At 40.1% G+C, this 21,877-nt stretch overlaps 1 protein-coding gene across 1 annotated transcript in view; it reads right to left on the minus strand.

The window, feature by feature from the left end:
- The window catches only part of ahrra (aryl-hydrocarbon receptor repressor a), a 75,719-nt gene that overhangs the window by 20,826 nt on the left and 33,016 nt on the right, over positions 1 to 21,877 (minus strand). The window contains exon 4 of the mRNA XM_075452617.1: positions 5,984 to 6,102. Coding sequence (XP_075308732.1) covers positions 5,984 to 6,102 — 119 coding nt within the window. The remainder of the gene's footprint in view (positions 1 to 5,983; positions 6,103 to 21,877) is intronic.

Consider the following 21,877-nt stretch of genomic DNA (forward strand, 5'->3'; position numbering starts at 1 on the left):
TGAAGTTTATCAGCTTTTTTATGAATCGATAAAAAATCACCTACTCGAGTGTTTTAACTTTTCTTACGAAAAAGGTACACTCTCTGATTCACAAAAACAAAGTGTAGTCTCTTTGTTGCTCAAACAAGACTCAAATGGAAAATATAAAGACCCAACACGACTCAAAAACTGGAGACCACTGACCTTACAGGGGTATGACTCAAAAATACTGGCAAAATGCATTGCAACAAGAATAAAAAAAGTACTCTCACCCATAATACATAATGATCAAACAGGTTTCATACAAGGACGGAATATATCAAATAGCATCAGACAAATATTAGAAATAGTTGAACACTATGATCATAAAAATAAGGCTGGACTAATATTCATAGCTGACTTTGAGAAAGCTTTCGACAAAATCAGTTGGGGCTTTATTAACAGATGTTTAAACCACTTCAACTTTGGAGACTCTTTAATAGAGTGGATCAAAGTGATGTTTGAAGGCTCTGTCTGTAAAGTTCTAAATAATGGACATTTATCCAAGTCAATAGCAATAAGAAGGGGAGTCAAACAAGGCTGTCCTCTGTCCCCCTATCTTTTTATCATTGCAATTGAAATCTTGGCAATGAAAATAAGATCTAATAGAGAGATAAAGGGTTTAGAATTAAATGGTATTAATAATAAAGTCTGTATGTATGCAGATGATTCTAGTTTTATGCTAGAACCAGACAATGCATCGCTCCATAATCTGATTAGTGATCTGAATACATTTTCAAAAATATCAGGGCTTAAACCCAATTATGAGAAATGTCGCATATTGAGACTTGGCAATTTGAAGAATAGTGATTTCCATCTTCCCTGTGATCTTCCAGTGGAATGGGTAGGTGGAGCTGTTAATATTCTTGGTATCCACATACCCCAGAACATTGGAGACATATCTTTAATTAATTATAAAACAAGTTGAGTAGGATATGTTCTATTTTACAGCCATGGCAAGGCAAAAATCTAACTATTTATGGTAAGGTAACACTTATAAATTCTTTAGTTGTGTCTCAATTTACTTATTTAATGTTAGCACTTCCTTCACCACCTGAAGTTTTCTTTAAAGAGTATGAAAAACAAATATTTAAGTTTATTTGGAATGGCAAAAAAGATAAAATTAGACGAGCATATCTTTACAATGATTATGAGGTAGGTGGTATGCAACTGTTGAACCTGAGGTCAATGAACAAATCATTAAAAGCATCTCTCATACAAAAATTTTATTTTAACCCAGACTGGTTCTCAAGCAAGTTACTTGAAAACATTCATCCAATGTTTGAGAAAAAACTGTACCCATTTTTACAGATTAGCCCAACACACTTTGATAAGATGGTAAGCATTAGTTATAAAGCTTCTACCTTCTTAACGGAAGCACTACAAAGCTGGCTACATTTCCAGTATTACCCTCCTGAAAAAGCAGAAGAAATATTACAACAAATGTTATGGTTTAATTCAAATATATTAAGTGGAGGACAAGTAATCTTTTTTAAGCACATGTTTAGTAAAGGAATTATTTTTGTTAAAGACATTTTGAATGAAAAATGTGAGATCCTTCCATATAGTCAAGTAAGAATTATGTATGGGGAGGTATGTACTATTCAACAGTATAATCAATTAATTGCGTCTCTGCCTTTAAGTTGGAGACAAAAAATTAAAACTAGCTGTGACAATAATTTAGTGTGCAGACCAAATATAAAGCAGTACAAATGGCTAAACCGAACAAAAATTAACAAGGAAATATACACATTTTATTTACAAACGGATAAATTGGTGGAGTTCCCATGTAAAGTTTTTGATAGCTGGGAAAAAATGATAGATTGTCCTCTTCCATGGAAAGAAATATTCAATAATTTTTACGAAGCATCACTGGATATAAAAATACGTTTTTTTCAATACAAGTTAATTTTTAAATACTTAAACACAAAGAAAATGCTGCATATTTGGGGTATAGAGGCAAATCCATTCTGTCGATTTTGTTTAGAAGAAGAAGAGACCACAGAACATTTATTTTGGTACTGTCCTTCAGTTGTTATATTCTGGCTCGAATTACAAAGTTGGCTGTTAAAATATGATATCAACTTGCGTTTAGATCTCCCTACAGTACTCCTGGGTGATTTGGCAAATGAAAGCCAGGCAATACATAATATCATTCTTTTGTTGGGAAAAGTTTTTATAAATAAAATGATGGATTTAAAACAGTTAAATTTAAGAGCCTTTAAGAATTATGTCAGACACTATTGTAAAATAGAGTGTACAATGGCATGGGAGACAGGTAAAATAATCTATGCAGACAGGTGGTTTAAGATAAAAGATGGAGAAGGATGGCATTAGGTTTTTGTTTTGTTTTGATTTTCATTTCATTTCTTAAATGTTTAAGGTATAATTTCAAGGTACATCAGCACACAAAACATATGTTACAATTCCTTCCTGGGGTGGTGTATGGGGAGGGGGGGGGGGTAGTTAATATATGGTTTTGAAATGTTGGGGGACACATATTGTTTTTTTTTGTATTTTTTTTCTCTTTCTTTTTTTCTTTATCCAATTATTGTCCTCTAATATATGTTATAATTTGCCTTATTTCTGTGCCTTGAGGATTGTATGAAGAAAGAGAAAAGGAACGAAGGAAAATATGGAAGAAATTATTAAAGAGTGAGAAGAAAGAAAGAAAACATAGGTCCCCCATAAGGGGGGGTGGTGGTTGGGTTTAAAAAAAAAAAAAAAAAAAAAAAAAAAAAAAAAAAATATCGTCCTTCAACGATATTTAATCAAACTGTTATGGGTGAGTAAATGAAGTATTTTATGCCAGAAATCAGGTCCAGGTTTAAAAAACAAACAAAAAAACTTCCCGTTTAAAGGGCAGTTTTTTCTTTCCACCATCACCTCGTGCATGCTCAGGACGGGTGATTGGATCCAAGAGAAGTTTCAGTGCAGTCAGTTGGTTTCCTTAGCTCAGCAACATTTTATCTTTAATTAGATTTGTATGAACTGGAATGATTTGGAAATTTATGAATTGGAATTAATTGGATTATGACTGTATTACAATTAATTGGATTTTAATTGGCTTGAACTGGGTTGTGTCTTTGAAGTGCCTTGAGGTGACATTTGTTGTTATTTGGCCCTGTATATGAAAAAAAAATTAAAAGAAAATGGCTCTCTTTCAGGATCCCATCAATGCAACAACTGGTCCGTAGTTTGCTATGAGGCCCTGGTGCATGTTGAGTCACGCAACAGGAGGCGGCACATCACTATGGTCAATCAAATCTTTTGTTAACTGTCCCATTGAGAAGCACAACACATTAACAGAAGCATCAGTGGATCAGCTCTGAATGGGAGCAGGACGATGATCAGTTTGGCATGTACAGACTGTAATGATGATCTGATATCTTCTTTATATTATTCAATAATCTATTTCAAATGCTTGGTGCAGTGTACACACACACACACACACACACACACACACACACACACACACACACACACATATATACAAATATATATATATATATATATATATGTTATTATTAATGATCAAAGGTCTAAAAAGCTTTTGACAAGCTGTTTCTTGTCCAACAGCAAGTGAGATAAAACCCCTCAGTATGAATCTGTTGCTGAAATCTCATTAAAGGTCTTAAGTCAAGTGATTGCAAAACAAATCCGCTGTTTGCTCTGATCAGTGTTGACAGGCTCGGTGCAATCTTCTCACTGTCTTCCGTGTGTTTTCACACATGACCACATGCACTGAGACAGAGATGAACTCGCATGGACACACACACTCACTTCGCCAGGCACGAGCCGTCAGAAAAAGAGTTCCCGTCGTTTACGCCATGTCTGAAACTACCGCCCCGACCGTATGTCACGCAACACCAAAGCTCCACAAGGGAGGTCATGCCTAAGGGCAACTCACTCAGGCAAATCTTCTTACAGTGGCGTATGCAATCTGGAGAGCTCTTGATTGGTGGTGGCAGAAAAGTACAACTATAACCAACTAGGGTACCATTTGACATACATTGCATACATGGGCAAAAAAGGGCCTTAGGGCTAGAAGCGCCCAATGTGCCATTTTAACCTGGTCTTTATCAGCTTCAAATGAAAATAAATCAATCACTGTGTTTGTGGTGGACTAAACACAGTCCTGCTATGTGCACATAGCTTCCAGCCATTTTGCAGAGGGTAAAATTGACAAACTTAGTCTCTTACAGTCCGCAAGTTGCTTCTTCCAGTTTCAAAGCCTTCATATGAGATGTTTTGGTCAGTAAATGTGTGTTTCAGCAAAGAAAAAGTGCACACCTTTGCCGAGTGCAGCACCCTTAGTGAAATATAGCATGTGCACCCTGGCGTTATGTTCCTATTGATGCAGATTGGAGCTGGAGCTGATAAATACTCAAGACTAATGCAGCAACATTTGACCTGGCAATTAAACCCTTTCCTATTGCATTTACCCGCTGGATGTTATCGGACCAGTTCAAAAGGCACTGTGTTTGATATGCCAAGGGAGTATCATGGTGTTCAACTAGTGCAACATCAAGACTTCCTTTAAGAAAGCATGCTAACTATGCTACAAACTCACAGAAAGTGTCCATGAGTCCGCAGTGAAAGTTAGTTACATGCTTTAGTACAAGCTAAACACAGCAAAGCTTTCTCGGACTGTCAAGCGTTAGCTGGTGATACAGGGTGTTTTTATCTGTGGAAAAGGGGCTATAGAGTATGGTGAAACCAGTGTTGTGCCAGTTCACAGCTTTTCTGAACTAGATCAAGTTCAGTTCATACATGCTCAAAGTGAACAGTTCACGTTCAAAGTTCACAATTTTAATTCTGAACTAGTTCAAAGTTCAGTTCATTTTACTTTTTTCGTGAGATATTCAAATAAATACTTTTTTTCACACTACGAGCTAAAAAAATCACTATATGTTCTTTGAAATTGCTCATTGTAGACATTTGCTCATGACACTGCAATTGTGGGTTTCTTACCAGGTGATGAAACTTGCAGCAGTACAGACAAGGAGGTAGACCAGTTGGCTGTGTCATTTGCGTTTGGGGTTGGCAGGGGGTCTTTTTTCCCTTTCCTCCCTTATGACCCTCGAGGGCGTGCATATATGCATTCACACTGGATGGGATGTTTTAACTCAATGTGCCGTTTCAAATTCGAGAAGGACGTTGTTGATGTCCTAACTTGTTTTTGCTGCGCAGGTGGACATATCTTACACAGAAAAGTAAGATTTTTGCCGTCGGGGTCTTGGTTTGCAAGAGTGTAAAATTGTTTTAAATGTTCATAAGGAGAATCGGTGTCTGTCTCCGTGCCATCACTTCCACTAGCCTTTTTGTTTTAATTGCAGCGCTTTCACTCACTCTCGTCATTGCTCTCTCTCTCTCACTCGCTCCTCCAGCCCTCCGCGCGCAATTCATCACGGGTAACGTCGTTCGGAAGCCAGTATGTTATTCAACTATTCTCAGCCGGACACTACGTTGCCCGCAATGCATTGCGCACCCAATGTCAAAACCATTTCTGTCTGGTGATACATGATTTAAGCGGCAGCAGCGAGAATACAGGAGGGAGGAACTTTCTCTCGTTGCGTTTCAAAAGAGAAAACAGATGTTTTCAATGGAAAACAAATTCCAACGTTCATTTACAGTGATGTCTGCCGTTCATGACACATAATGTGAACTCATTCACGTTCAAGTTCTTTATTAAAAAACGTGTTGCGTTCAGTTCAACGTTCGCGAAAAAAATGAGCATGTTCTTGTGTTTCAAATACATGGGCCAGACGTGGCCATCAAACAGGCCAGGGGGATCAGGCACCAGGTAGTTCCTTGAGCACAACACTGGGTGAAACTTTATGACAGTTAAAATATAGCATACATACATAGTAGATTATTTGAATACAGCCAGTGCTTTCTGTTAGAGTGATCATGAGTGGAGGCCTCACACACAAACACACACATATGTCATGCGGTTTCTTACTTCCAGGAGGAGGCTGCTTTCATTGATGGTGGTGCCCAGTGGATGGCTATCTTTCCGGGTTTCAGGATTAGATGACGCATTGCTGACAATGTGCTTCCTGGAGATTTTGTCTTGACTCGCTGTGAAAAAGAAAAAGAAAAAGAAAATGGGTTGGCACATGTGCCTCATATATTTTTAAAACAACCAGCTGTTAGCCACGAGTGGGTTTCTGTGTGTAATCAGTATGTAACATAGGAACAGTTCAAAAGCAGTAGCAGAAGAAGAAGAATCCCAAAAAAAAAACACAAAATGAGATCTTCAATTTATTCAGTCAACCTTATACATTTAAGAATAGATGCTCTTTTACCCTGCATGGTGTGGAAAATCAAATCAGTCATCTACCATGATAGTATACCTGGTCCAAGCAGGAAGAGTTGAGAATGATGGATGAAACATGGATTCAAGGTCTCTCACAGCAGCTGATACGATAATAAGAAAACTGGACTCTCAGACATATTTGCCTCTTTTTTTTTTTGTATCACATAAATGACAGGTACTAGTGTGTGTGGTGGACCTGTCTTATTCAGCACTAAACTTTACTGGATTCCTCGCACACAATAAAACTCGTGCCACGCTCACGGGAAAGTGAGGCAGAAACTAGTGCAAGCGAGTTGTCGTCCTGCAGGGGCATTAACACAGCAAAAATAGCCTGCAAAATACAGCTTATATCCCTGAGCATCATTCAGCTTATGAAAGATGAATTAATAGAATTAATGATCGAATGAGAAAAATTTTGTTCGAACAGAAATGACTGCGCTGCTCTTTTCTCTTGCTTCTTTGTGGATTATTAGGAATATTGACAGCATACTGCAGCGGTCACAAACTATCAACTACTATACACACCATGTCCTTTCAGTGCCAGAGCGTGTACACTTGCAACTAGCCTGTAGGTCTGTGGAGTGTTTTAATTTTCACATGCTCTCTGGTGACGTGTGCGCTGCGTGTTGGAGGCATGTTTGTGTGCTTTTCCTATGGGTATGCTGTTAGAGATTAGCCCTTTACTCCATCATTCATAGTAGCAAAGCACAGATCTATCACGCAACACGAGGACACACATGCGCAAATACCATAGCTTCATTAGGAAGAAAGGTTATGATCTATGTGAGCATATGTCTTTGGAAGCTTCGTACAGCTCCTACCCCCACTGAATAACCTCATTACAGCTTCCACTCCCCACCCTTTGACATTCTACTGTCCTCTGTCTGTCCGTCCCTCCCCCTCCCACCCTTCTTCAACTCTCCACCTCCTCCTCGTCTCTCCACCCATTCTTTGTTCAGCTCCGCATCACAGGCGATTGCCAACTGATTTCGCGATGATGGAAATCCACTCTAAAGCACGCAAATTTCATGTGCCTATTTCTTTGATTAGTTTCCCTAACATTCAATCATTTTTTTTTATTTCCATACTCCATTTCAATCAAGTTAACTGCTGATGAGAGCTCTGACAGGCGGTTTTTCATAAAGTCTGAAAGCCAGTACTTATGTTAAGTATTTTGTCATCACCTCCACTAAGTGAGAGCACATACAAACAAACAGCCTCAGACAGCCACACACATACGCACACACACAGACACACGCACACAAAAAAGCATTTTGTTCAATCACCACAATATCGGCTAACCAGTGGAAACCATTGCAAAAGGGAAATGAATCTAATAACCGTTTTTATTTTCCTCCTTCAACGCCTGGTGTATTTTTGTTTTCTCTCTTACGGCAGCTTTTGGAGAGGATGCGGCGTCAGGAAAGACAAACACGCGGGATGATTAATTATCGGCACCAGCACTTCCTCCGCCAACAATACGGGCTTTATTCATTGCCATTCATGTCTTCGGGTTTGCTTTTCTTTGCCTCGATTTTCTCCATGTCTGGTCCAAAAGGGAAAACAAAGTAGGTAATGGTGAGGCGTTTATGTGCTCTGTGTGAGGACAGGGTGTTAAGTAAAAAGTGACAACTAGTGGGATGTAGAGACTGCCAAAGGGTGAGGCTGAAAGTGTCTAGCTCCTTTAGTCTGCCAGGACTGTCTTTCCACTTCCACTGAGTGCAGAAAATATCAAGACCACCCGCCGCACCATGACTTCATTTTCACAATCTAAGATACTACTGATTCAGGACTTCAATTTGCTCCAAAAAAACCTCACTTTTTTTTTCAAAACAAGGAATGGTACTGAATTAGTCTCTTTTACAAAACTTTCACAGAAGGTTGTCATCGATGCGGTATTAATTTCTACAGCCTCTAGGGGGTGAGGTGAGTGCAGCTGTGAGGTAAATTGATGTGAACAACACAGTCTGGGGTGTGTTTGCCTGTTTCCCCGCACTCCCTTCTCTAAAGCCACTTCCTCCTGTAATACAGAGAGCAGCTGACTGCAACAACAGTAGAGAGAAACAGAGAAAAAAAGAAATAAGAAGAAGACATCTGCTATAAGAGATGAGAAAACGGGGACCGCATACTGCTGATGTGCTTTTATTGTGCTGTCGATAGAGGTAGAGAAGGCAAAATGTCCATAAAAAAAATTATATTGATGGAAACTATCCAATAGCATATGAAACAAGCCAAGTTTAAATGAACTTAACCTGAACTTGTAAAATAACGCTTACATTTTAATATACATATTCAATATACTTAATAATAATACTTTTCACATTTATGAGTCTTTAAGAGGCAGCAAGTACTATATATATATATATATATATTTTTTTTTTTCAGTTGGAAGTTAGAAATTCCGATTTCCATTTGTCATTAAACAAACCATCAGCTGCTCCAGCACTAGTAAAAATAATGTTAACTTCAGTGAAAATTAGCCTGTAAAAACAACAGCTGTTCATATTAGTCTCAGAATAACTTAAACAAAACACAGACGAATGAGCCAAAAGAAAAGGCCAGGGTTTATGGAGCCATCATATGATGGAGGAATTACTGTGTGAGCTTTGCCTGGATTATAAACCTGCCGGGTGGCATTTGCATTCTGTGGCGTGGCGTTTCAACAGCCTGGGCCACTTCTACACAACTTGCGACGAGATTGTCCCTAAAAGAGGGATCAGAACCAACAGGCTGTGGTCGAGTTGGAGTCAGCTTTTGTTTCTCTGACATTTTGGTGTTGAGTAGTCTGATTTCCTTTCTCATATTGGAAAAAGGTGGAAATTCACGCTGGAAAACGAAGCTGGTGTATCATTTTGACCAAAGCAGGTCACCGACATTTCATTAAGACCTTTAAGAAGTTGTGTCAAGTTAATAATTCATGACAAATGCATGACTCAAAAAAAAAATAAAATAATAATAAATACACACAGTCTTCTTCTATGTCTAGACTGTATGTCAGCCGGATCTGAGGAGCATGGGTGCCATCTTTTGGCAGCTGATCCTCAGTTGTATGCTCAGCTTGTAATGAAGTGCTCCAGACCTGAACATGCAAGCGCTGTGCAGCACAGCAGTCCCTCCCCTCTGACAAGGCTTGCGTGAGTAGAGAAAAGCGCGCGTGTGAGTGTGCATGTGAGTGCTGAGGTTTGGCTGGCTTGCTGCCACCTCCTTTGCCTAGTCCCGCCCCTTCCCTCAGCACTCCTCCTCAGTGTGTATATGTCTCTCGCTCTCTGGGCAGACACAGGAAATCCACAGTGCAGAGAGCAATACCAACACCGAGGGAGAGAGAGAGAGGAGCTGGCCGATCAAGGGCTGGTTGTCACGCGAGCAAGCCGTCTGTCAATCTCCCCCCTTTCCTCCTGACAGGCTGCTGGTGGACTGCCAAGGCCTTGCGTGCAAGCCGGCGCAGCACATTAACCCATAAAGAATTTCATAATAGCAACAGCTGTTAAATATTGATGACTCCTGGCAAGCTCTCAATGGGGCTCCGCAAAAAAGGTTAAGCCTGCGCTGTAATGGAAGCTAATACTTCATTATGCCGCAGATCAAATGTCCAGATCTCGCCCTGTCCGAATCCAACCCTAGCCACTTAAGAAAAAAATTCACCAAAAAAAGGAAAACAATTAGAATAAAGAACATTTTTTGGCATTTTAATTTTTTTCTTAAGACAAACAGGGGCAGACTTTTCCACTAGGGTTGCTCTGCTGCAGTTGCAGGAGGCTGCCTAAATCCTCAATAAGCCTACATACCAATTTTAATGTTAAATTGGAATTTGTAATCTTTTCCATATTGTTTTGGAGGACAATGTTTTGTTTGCTTTGTGACATGATTACATGTCAGGGGATAAAACGATTTAGAGAAATTTGTCTGCTGACAAAACAGCATCCACGAAAAGTACTTTTGTTGGAGGCAGGGAAGGAATTACAAATATTCATCTTTCAAAGGAGATTACGTGAGTGAGTGATGTTTGTGGGTGAGCGCGTGCACGGGGAGCTGCGAGAGGAAGCCTAATCTCTGAAGCGGGAGAAAAATTTGATTCCTGAGCAGAACATAAACAAAGGCCTTGGTTGTGCGCCTAGGTGCTGAGGTAAAAGGGAAGTGATATTATGACAAAGCAAATGGGATCACACAAAACCAAGGTCGAGATATAACCTCAATTGTTTCCACTTCTCTGTTTTAGTTGGCAAGCAGACACACCAGTCACCATGATGTACAGGAGTAATACGTCTTCATACATGAGGCCTAAGGCAAAACAGACTTATATGGCAACTTCTCTACAGAGTGCACTGCTACTGTATGTGGTTTGACTGGATGGTGCATCATAAAAAACTGGCGCCATGTCGTCTTCACATTCACACTGCTGAACTATTATAGCCATCATAATTCTTCTAATTGCTTCTATAAATAGAGACCGTGACTCATTGTAGCACCCGCGTCTTATGTGTGCACGATGTTTGTCTGTGGGGGGAAAAAAACTGCTTTTCTGATGAACTCGTTGAAAGAGCGAAACACAAGCCGAGCCAGCTGAAAGGCTGTCTAAACACTCCTAAATTTGCCTTGTCAAGCTTTGGGAAAATGAACCACAGCATAACTCCAAGATGGCGCAATGCTTACACAGATAATTAGAAAAACTAACAAAATGCAAATAACTGGAGGCTCTCCGCTCACACACACACACACACACACACACACACACACACACACACACACACAGGTTGCATCCAGGCAAGTGTTGCGTGAGATGAGCTAGTTATGCAGGAAAACCCTTTTTTTTAATTTTTTTTTTTTTTTTTATTTGGTTGAGGCCGAATGAATGCGAATATAGAGTTTCTTGGCTTAATGAAGAACAAACAAGAAGCTCCGGTTTTACTACCGTTGCTGGGGATGTTCCCGCCAGCCAAAGCCTTGACCCCGGCCCTCAGGCCTACTCAGAGGGCTTCAACTCTGGATGCAAATTCCCTCGTGAGTCACATATGTTCCAGCAAGAACCCTGCCTAGAGGCAAAAAAACAACACATGTGTACACACTGCATTCACAGTGACAAAGACTCGGTGAAATATATTTCATAAGGGGGGAAGGGGAAACTACTTTATAAACTCTATTGTCCATTCACTTTGACTTGTCTCCTTTTCCTGCTTTGTTTATGTCAAACTTTCTGAGATCAGTCCTGTTGTGTTCAGACATAATTTCATTTCGGAAAGGGATTATGCAATTACAAAGGGCATCACTTCTTTTTAGATATTTCCACTCGGCGAACATAAAATTTAATCGTGACTAACAGCTTCTTTTCTGATGCAACTCTGTCCCTATAGCATGCCTACAGAGGAGTGCAAATGCCACATCTCAGATCCACAACAGTACTTCAAGAGACATGCATGGATATGTTTGGGTGGTTACTCTATAAATAGCTCTTCCTTCAATTCCTGTTTTGATGAGGATGGCTGCAGCCTGTTGCTCTCTCAAGGAGCTGGCGGTTAATAAAACTCGCATTCAGGAGGCCCACCTGGCCACAATAAACCACAGGCTTTCTATTTTTGCACTCACACAATCTCAGTTTTCACGAGCAGTCTGAGATCCTAGAGATTGGAGGTGCCGTACAGTGCTCTCCTAAATTCTAAAGTTCATGGGAACATTTGCTGGTTGCTGTAAAGCCAAAATTGCTGATTTTGAGTTTCATCGGGCAACAATTTGTAATGAAAACCTCCCATAAACAAACAGCAAGCTTGCAAACACATGCGCCATAAGAGCACAAGGAAACATTGTGAAAATGAAAAAAATGCAGCGGGGGAAAAAAAGAAAAGAAGAAGAAAAGTAACAAGAGAGGGATGATCAAGAGAATTTGACAGAGGTCTTGGTTCAAGCGATATCAGCTCGAGTAATTCAGTTTAATAAAATCTAAGCTTAAACATATGTTCTCGAGATCATCAACGTTTTTTCTTCTTCCTGAATTTCTACACACACTTCACACTTTACAGCATGACCCACTACTCTTTAGCAAATTTGTGGTTCTTTGCACCGTGTGCCAGGTAGTGTCACCCACATTATTCATCATGACAGGTAGAGAGAGGCAGAACAAGCCTTCCATTAACCCTCTCTTAACCCTCTTCCTTTTTGGTCAGTCGAATTCAATCTTCGCTTGTGGTTACTGTAAATACTGTGCATCTCAGGTTTCCTGGAGAAGACCTATGGCTTTTATGAAAATGTGATTTCATCACTTTTTTCCCCCCATGAAGAGGTATAACAAGAGGTAATCTGTTTACAAAAAAACATTATGGTGCCGTTTAGACCCATTTAAGCAAATAATAATGGGCAGATGGTCTCTCTCCATATGAGAGAGAAGCTGTGCTAATGCTGGTGTAGCACGCAATGCTAAATAAGTGCAAAGGTGGAAAGAGTGCTTTACGACTTCAACAAATTGTGTTGATTTGTTAACTCGAGGCATGATTTTTTTTTTAAATGTATAAAACAACACCTTCAATTTTCAGACCGGCACAGAAATTCTGCAAGAAAAAATACTTTTTTATACTGTATGTGTGTACATTGTGCATGCAGATGTAGAAAGGCAAACGAATGTGTAATTAAATGAGTGTGAGGTGGTTAGTGTGTCCAAGGTTGAGGGAGATCAAGTGATAGCCATGATGCTTATCATGTCTTATACATGAAAGCTATTATCCTGTCAGTCAGCAGAAAATAGCTGTGGTGTTATGTATCCGCTGTGTGCATCTACTGTGACTGTGCATGTGTGTGTGTGTGTGTGTGTGTGTGTATTTGCATTGGTTTTACCATGGGTACCTAAAAGTTATAGTTCTTTGGTTGAAAAGCTGTTTGAAGATCAAAACTTGTTTTAAAGATTCAAAGTGTTAGGCATTCAGTTGTGATGGTTGGGTTTATGGTAAGGGGATCAAAAGTATATAAAGTCATGTGTTACAAAGTATGTGTATAATATGTGCTTTTCTGTGTCACCAGGACCCAGTTCTGAATCAGAATGTAATGTATGCTGGTCACCTCATCATGGCTCTTCGGAGTGAAAATATTTGTATGATCTCTGTCGGTTCCATCAAATCTAATTCAATTTAGGGCAATGCAATTAACTGATTTTCTTATGAAGAGTTGTGCTATGACGTGTTTACATTCATAGTTTCAAGGAAAGCAAGATTTCGGTCATAAACATGAGACTGAATGATCGTTTGTAAAGCTTCTGTCTTTTCTGTAATTTCACTTAACATCATCTGTTAGCTCAAATTTAACACAAGCGGATCATCTCCTGCCTTACTCACCAAAAACATCACACACATCAGTTTGGCCCTATTAAAACGGCTAATAAATTCAGCAAAAAAACCCAAAGCAGCAGTAATCTAATTATCTTTTTGAATGCTTATTGAAACATCCCCGATGTATCTCAGCTGCTTTAAGATCAAAACCCCAAACGCAGCACGAGGTAATAAGACTTGAATGAATAGAATTATTAGAGTAAAACTCTTGTCAAAATTAATACATATTTACACCAAGACAAAATATCCATTTCAACAGGAGTTTCACTATCTCGGTGAACAGCAAGATTCTAAATTATTTTACACGGATGTATATGTAAATGATAAATGCATCTATTACTCTTTCTTTTTTATAAACCTAGTTTATAAACCCAGTTCTAAGAAGAGATTTTTAGTTGTGTTTTCTTTCATGTTCCTGTGGCTACTGACAGTTTTAACCCAATAGCAGTGATTCTCACCCTCCCAAATTCTTTGGTAGAAGCTCTACAGGTGCACACTTAGGACTCACGCAAAAATGAGTGAGGTACAGCGACGCAGCCTTTTTTAGGTCGGGATAGTATGCGGCTGTTCAAACGTGCGTAATATGTGTGTGAGGCCGCAGGACATAAGGGGGCAGAGGGCTTGTTGGAGAATGATGGTGGGATCACGCAAGCATGCTAAAAGAGGTAAAGTAAGGAGACAGTCATGCATGGGAGGACTTCGCTGCAGATGTCACTCTGTTGCCACTACTCTTCCTGGCATCTGGTGTTAGCGTGATCCTCCGAGTGTATGTGTGTTTTTGTGTGTTCTGTTTAATTCCAAACCAACTAAAGAGATTTTCTGAGGGTAAACAAACACTGACTTGTCTGCCCTCTCTAAACAAGCTGTCGCTCTCGATAGGAAGATTATTTCTCTCACTGCAAAGCTGCCAACTGTAGCGCACTCACCCATGCAGCGCCTATAGAGAATTATGAGGACACTGCACTGAGGCAGGTTTTAAAGTGGAAATGTAAAGCAGGGCAAGGTAAATAAAGGATAAAAAAAAAATCTTTTTTTAAAGAGGGGCACACCGCCTGCTTTACTTTTCTCAGTTTACAAGATGAGTCCTGCTCAACGGAGAGCAGAAGAGTTTCAGTAAACACTGAGGATAACCCTCGTGATGTCATAGTGATGTCACCAGGGTTATCTAAGCAGGGGTTTACATGTATGACGTTTTTTTGCATAAAAGAAAATGTTGATTTGATTTGAAAACAACAGCATTCCATAAAGATTTTATTGTTTCTAAAGTAGACTCAAGAGTTTTCAAGCTAGATTGATGGTAAACACTGCCTTTTTATCTCTCTTTTTAGCATCTTGATAATGTGGGACTGCAAAGCTCTATGACTGGGGCATCTTTTTAATCAAAAACAGAAATTATTTGTCTCCAACGGGCCTAAACATCTGCAACTTACCGTGACAAATCTTAACTTTCCTTTGCAAATCAGCGGCACAAGACACAAGATTTTGGCTTAAGTTTATTGAATTCCTGTGCATAGAGAACAAGTTGTGGTCAAAACAAGCGTTCTGCCAGCACGCAATCATTGATGACGTGAAGAAAATCAGATGGTTTAAGCACATTGAAAAAAACTCTGCATGCTTTTGAGCAACAAGTTTGAAGGGTTAAAGCTGTCGAAAACTGGGGTAAGTTCAACTGTGCAACAGAGCTGTGGTGTTATGTTTAGGGGTGAGTGAATTTCATTACAACCTCAACAAATCCCAAATACAGCAAAACCAAAACACGTCTGTGTCCGCATGTGTGTTTGTGTTGATACGCACTCTATTCATGTGCGTGCATGGCATAATTATGATCTCATAGCTCATGTGGTTAAATCTCCTTGTCCTGTAAAATGACACGCTGCTTCTCACGAAAGCCAAGTCGGAGCGGTGGTAAGTGCACATGCATTTGAGTCGGGGTGGAAAAAAAGAGGGATTGCTTTGGACGGCTATGCAGATTACAGGAGGGTGCAGCTGGGTCAGCAGACAGAGTCGAGAGTTGCCGTCCACTGACCCAAAAACGAGCAAAACCAGACGCAAAAGATGAATTTTGAGTATTAGTGCCCTAAAACTTACTGTATAAAGCCAAAATTCATTTGATACAAGAAAGCGGAGATGAGCACTAATATTTTGCAAAAAGTATGTGTCATCATTGTTTTTAAGTCAATTTTCATGCCAAATCAAATCGTTCTTTGGAACATTATTTCTCGAGTCATGTGAAATGTGTTAGCGTGTTTGTGATGTATCTTGGACTAGATTTATGCTTCGGACAGGGCAAAAGATAAGTCACAGATTCAACGAAATGCTAAATAGGGCCGTTATGTTTTCGCTCTGTCTAGAAAACTGCAGCTGGTAAGGAGCAACTCTGCAATGCTAAGGCAACGGACAAATGTGGAAAAGAGCTCGAGGGGAAATATCACAGGCTAATTCGATTTGGTTAAATAGTAGGTAAAATCCACTCTTTGTATAATTTGATTTGTTGAGATTTATTTTACTCATAAAGACAGCTGCTGGATGTGATGCCAGATGAGATCATGTGCGTCTGATATTTGTCTTGTAGCTGGAGGTTGAAATGTAATCACACAGACATGCATCTGTCAAACTCTTTAAAATCAACAACGGCTAGGGTCCACCGAGTCCTGAAGTGGTTTCTGAAAGTTTTCACATTCTAGAAAATAGTCCCTTCAAGGAGCCAAAGAATTCCAAAGATGGAGGTTACGAAAGGCTGAGAGCTCGAGAAGGAATTCTTCCACAAGCTTTATGGCGAACATCAGGACCTAATGTGCGGCACGCGTCTCAAAACAACCCCTTCAATTATCGCCTGCACACTAATGAACCTCACATTACACTCTGTGTCAGTAAACCACCGTTCCGGCTCCGCAGCTTATAAACTTCCACTTTGGCTCTTTGGTGGCGCCCCACAGCTGAGACCTGTGGGTAACGCCACTGGACGAGTGCCCGTATCTATCTGTAGCTGCAGCACTTGTGGCTTTTTCATGCTTCCTTTGCGTCAAACGGTTCCTGTGCACCTCCAATCATTTCTTTATGGGATGGCACACAGCATAAAAAGTATGTATGAAAATACAATAATGGTAACTTTAACTCTGTTTATATTCAGTTGTCTCCTTCAGCCACCAAATAAGATGATTTTGACACCAAACTTCCACAAATTGTATCGCTTTTTTCTTATCTCTTGCATTATCTGATGTCGCAACCCAATTTCCTTAGAACAGTCACAACATTTCTGTCTACCTAATTGCTGCTGTGGGTGAGATGTGAAATGGCAGGTTTTCAGACAAATGATATGAAATATGCAGAAGGGCTGCGGTTGAGTTATTGACAGTTTTACAGTCAGCTTCTCTTTATAGCTTGATTTAATCAAGAGAAGCCAACTCAGCTTCCACATTTCAAAATCACTTCTATGGTATGACTGTCCATCTTTGCAGGGAGAAATCTTTACATGTATAAAACAGCTCACCAGATTCTATGATCAAAAATAGATTTTCTCCTCGACATGACATAAGAGAGACAACACAACAAAGACACAGGTTACACTTTAAAGTTTCCAAAGGAGTTCAGAGCCGTGGAGCTGCAGTAATTTCTGCCTGACTTTTCAGCTGGTGTCTGATTTATGAGCGGGAATGGAGAAATTCCTGGGCAATAGCTTCAGGATGTGTCCAGAAAAAGAGCGGCATCTCTGACTTTGGGAAAGAATCAGCAGCTAAACACAGTGGCGTCACAGCAAGCAACTCACGGGAGGCAACGCATGCCTCTTTTCCTCTCTCATCTGAACAAACTTTGAATTTGTGCCGTTTCTTTCTTTTCTTCATCAGACGGGGTTGTAAAATTCTTTCTCCACAACTATCAGCTGAACAGCATACGCAATATTCTGGGGGGGTGTAATCATTTTAGTTGGGTTTTTTTTCTAATACAACATGACGTGTGATTTTCTTCAAACTGAACATATAAGCAAAATCGCAGTCCCTGGTCTCCTTTTAAATCCGCTCACACTTAAGAAGGCGCACCAACTCACACAACAGGTTTCAATCGCTGTCCATTTAGGGGGCCGGTCTCCTGCGATACACAGTCTTTCCTTAGTCACACACACACACAACAAAATAAACACGCCAAAAACCCACATCCTCCTCACCCAACAACAGAGCTGCAACTGTTTCTCATGTGACAGAAGAAGGGAGGGGGTGGGGGGGGGGGCACGGCTGCTGAGTAGAGGGAGTGGCGGGGAATAGCGTGCGAAGACCTAATGCGATGTTTCAATCCCAGATGGGTCACATCAGCAGCCCGCAATCAACAAATTTGGCCATGCCAAGTTTACACGCTTTATATGTCAAAAGGGACAGCTCGGAGAAAAAAAAAAAAAAAAAAACAGGTTATAATTATCAATCACTGTGAATGGAGAGAAGAGAAGAGAACAGAAGAGAAGAGAGGAGAAAGGCTTCCTGTGGTCAGCCAGTCCATTTCCTCTCCGACACCAGTACTTATTACCACAACCATTTAGAGTTGCCAAAAAAACACCTCTTTATCAGTTCAGAGAGGTTGGAAAGAGCGAAGAGGACACCTGGAAAGTAACTTTAGATGGAGAGGAGAGTTTACTGCTGCACTCACAGTGGGGATGTTTACATAAGGCCGATGGTATCTGTGTCACCAGAGAAATAAGGCTTGAGATAACAAATGTTTCAGCATCCTCCTTCCAACTATCAGTGGCAAATCGCACACATTCATGCTTATGTTCACACAAATACACGCAAACATGCCAATCTATAAGAGATCTCTCACACACAAGGACAGCTCTCCACCATTCCCTTCCTCTTAACGGTGTGTGGTCTTGTCAGTCATTTTTTTTTTTGTTTCCACTGTGGCCTCTCATCTTTAAATAGCCAGCTATAATCTGACTGTTGAAGCGCAGACGCATCTAGTTCCAGGCCAAACTTTACGCTGCACCATGCAGTTTAAAATCCACCAGTCAAACCAGACTCCATGATCCGCTTTCAGGCTTGTGCACATTATTATTCATAAACCGAAAGTTCACTTGTTCCAACAGCGCAAGGAAGTCATGGATATTTTATGATGTTGAAGTCAATTTAAATGGCACAGGTCCCTAAAAGAATGAGTGAAATTTACTGAAAGCTCACAATATAATGGTGTTGGAGTGATAACTGATAAAAAAATGCAAAAAAAAAAAAAAAAACCTTCCTGACAGCTTCCAACCTATGTTATTCTGAGAAAATGATGCTTGGGTGCTGGCTAACCCTCATCATGAACTTGTTTACTCAAAAGCTCTGGCATCTAAACTAAACGGAGGGGGGAATATTTAGTTTCAGTTTAAGCATCAGATCCAGGGAACCTAATAAAGAGGAGTGGGGAGGACAGGGGAAGAATGGAAACCCTTTATGGGATTAAAATGACAGAAAAGGAGGAAGCAGTAAAGAGAATCCAGGGTGGGAACTGTCATTAAAAAGAACAGAGAATGAAGTCTTTTTCCCTCCGTCGGACAGTAAAACATGAAAAAGCACGTGTTAGAAAGAGGGAGAAAAGCTTTCCGGCTTCAGCGCTCTGTGAGTGAGAGTCAGAGGGAGCTCCAGATGTGTCTCAAACATGCCTCAGGTTTCATTGTGATGCTTAGTGGGTCTTAGTGAAGCAGACCTGGGTTTTGCATTTAACGCAGCCGGGTCTGGCCCGTTTCCATGCATAACCAGATGGCTACAGAAGCATATGAGCGATAAGTTTAGCCTTTACTGTGCACTTATCTTTAAAAAAATGTGCACATCCTCCATCAAATTACTCAGTTTAGATATATTATGTAACTACAAGATGATGAACACCACTCTGCACCACATCATTCACCCACAGCTGTCAAGCCTGATTCATTTGCACATCATTCCTCCATCTTTAAAGGTAACGGTCACTTTCCGGCCAATCGTGCAAGCTTTGTTTAAAACTAAATATCAGATGGGAAATGTTTTTAATTTCTACATGACAGTGCTTTTTATGTGCCCAGCTGAGTGTAGAATATCTATACAAACCATCATATAGTAAATCAGCCATTCAGTATTCTGTATTCCTTCATGGATGGCATCCTTTTCTCTCCACTGTCAGTAAGAGGTTAGTAGCTAATGTTAGCCTCCGTTTTAAGTGTTTTTCTAATTCCGTGAAAATGCCCCGTGAGCATAATACTCCTCGGTTGCCTCAACTGCTCTTTGCTTGAGCAGCAGGATTTCAAACATTTAGCTCAAAACAGCGACTGGTACCACCAGTTCTCCCTGCTGTAAATCCACACAAGGCACCCTAATAGACTTTATGGCTTCTTATGAATATCTGGGCATCCTAACTGATGACAGTCTCACTTCTAAGCCCCATACTGATCTTTTAAAGAAATCGAAATTAAAACTGTTTTTCATACAAAGCCAGGTAACGGCTTGTTGCTGCCACCTTTTTTACCTCGCATAGATTGTGGTGACATCATATAAATGAACGCCCCCTGCCAGCTCTCTACAGATGTCGGAGGCTGCTTATCACGGAGCACTATGGCTCATAACAGGCCGCAAACCCCTCACCCATCGTCGCACTCTGTTCTCTCTGGTTAACTGGTGATCGTTATCACAGGCTTCTGTATTGGTAGAATTTCATTCACAAATCCATCCTTGGTCTGCTGCCAGCATACTGTATTTATCTTCCTACGTGTCAGAGCAGCCTTCGTTCATAGTCCTTTGTTACCTTTAGTGTTACCTGTAGTGTTCCCTCGGTGCGTACAGAGTGTTTTCTCATTCTGCCCCTTTGACTTGGAACATGCTGCAACAGGACCTGTAGCCGTCTTGTTTGATCCTATTAAGGAATTCTGAACTTTTTTTTGAGGAAAACAGAAAAAGCACAACCAAAAACTTTGTTTCTGTTTTTAGCCCTTTCATGTGCTTTCGACTTGCTGCATTTCATTCAAACATTGCATGCGCTGTATTGATAATTATGTTCATTTGTAGCTGATTTGTTAAATCTCTCTCTTGAGAATGAGACTCTGTGTCTCAATGAGATTACCTTTATAAATAAAGGTCAAACAAAAACGAAGAACAATGAAATTCAAGACTTTCATTGCTCAATCTAAACAAAATAGATTTTCAATATATGTTTGGTGGCTTGACTTATGAGATATAACAACCACGAATGGATATTTTAAAACTTTGAGGAGCTGGCAACATCATTTGTTGCTTTATTACGTCCAAGTTGCATCCATATTATACTAACAGCTTTCTGCACTCATCTCCTTGTGTGTCTAAAAGCCGACACTATACAGCGCGTAGTTCCAACTCCCTAATTTCAACTCTTCCCTGATGTGAAAGTCAGGACCTGATATCACCTCTCCCTTATCAATATCAACTATTTATTTGTTTTATGTTTAGCACTGACTGGTGACCCTAAATTAGATTAAGTGGGTATATAAAATGGATGACTGGATGGATGGATATTGAAAATAAATGAATGTTTAGCACTTAATAACATTTTGAATGGAACATCTCTAGGGTTTGTAATAAGCTGCATTTTACATCAAAAACATGACGTTTTCATGCTCTAACCAAGTTGTTTTGGTGCACAAACTTCACCAAACAGTGAGTGAACATTTAAACCCTTTTATATTCTGCTCTGCTATTTGGAACAGAATACATTTTTCAGTGACTCTAATTTGTTTTATTGAAAATTTGAGGCAGTAAACCTACGTAAACCATCGATCCGGCAAGGTTTAGGTGTGCAATGCTAACCAAAAAAAGCACATGATATACCATCACTTTTCCAGGTTCTGATACTTTTACTATAGAGCATCACCCCAACCATTTGTGGGGAAAGAAAACATCGATTCTAATTATCATTTCTCCGCAGAAACACAAAAATGCAAAGAAACATCATTCCTTTGCTTGATGAAAAATAATCGTCTCACAATGGTGAAAGGCAGTGGACGTTTTAACCACCACACCTCTTGCCTCTGAGTTATAAGACTGGAGCTTGTGAATCCTGCCGGAGCCTTCGCTGAGAGACTCTGGGATCATCTGAGCTCTCGAGCCACAATGACAACTCTAGTGACTGGGTTGCCTTTTTTTTTTTGTTGTTCAATCTAAGACACGCAACACATAAAAAGCATGCCACCAAAAGAGTAGCAGTGAGTAAATAATTCAGTAAATGCTGCGTGAAAAAAAGAACTCAGTTACATTCTTCT

This window comes from Odontesthes bonariensis, chromosome 20 (assembly GCF_027942865.1).
Source record: "Odontesthes bonariensis isolate fOdoBon6 chromosome 20, fOdoBon6.hap1, whole genome shotgun sequence".
NCBI classification, from domain to species: Eukaryota; Metazoa; Chordata; class Actinopteri; order Atheriniformes; family Atherinopsidae; genus Odontesthes; species Odontesthes bonariensis.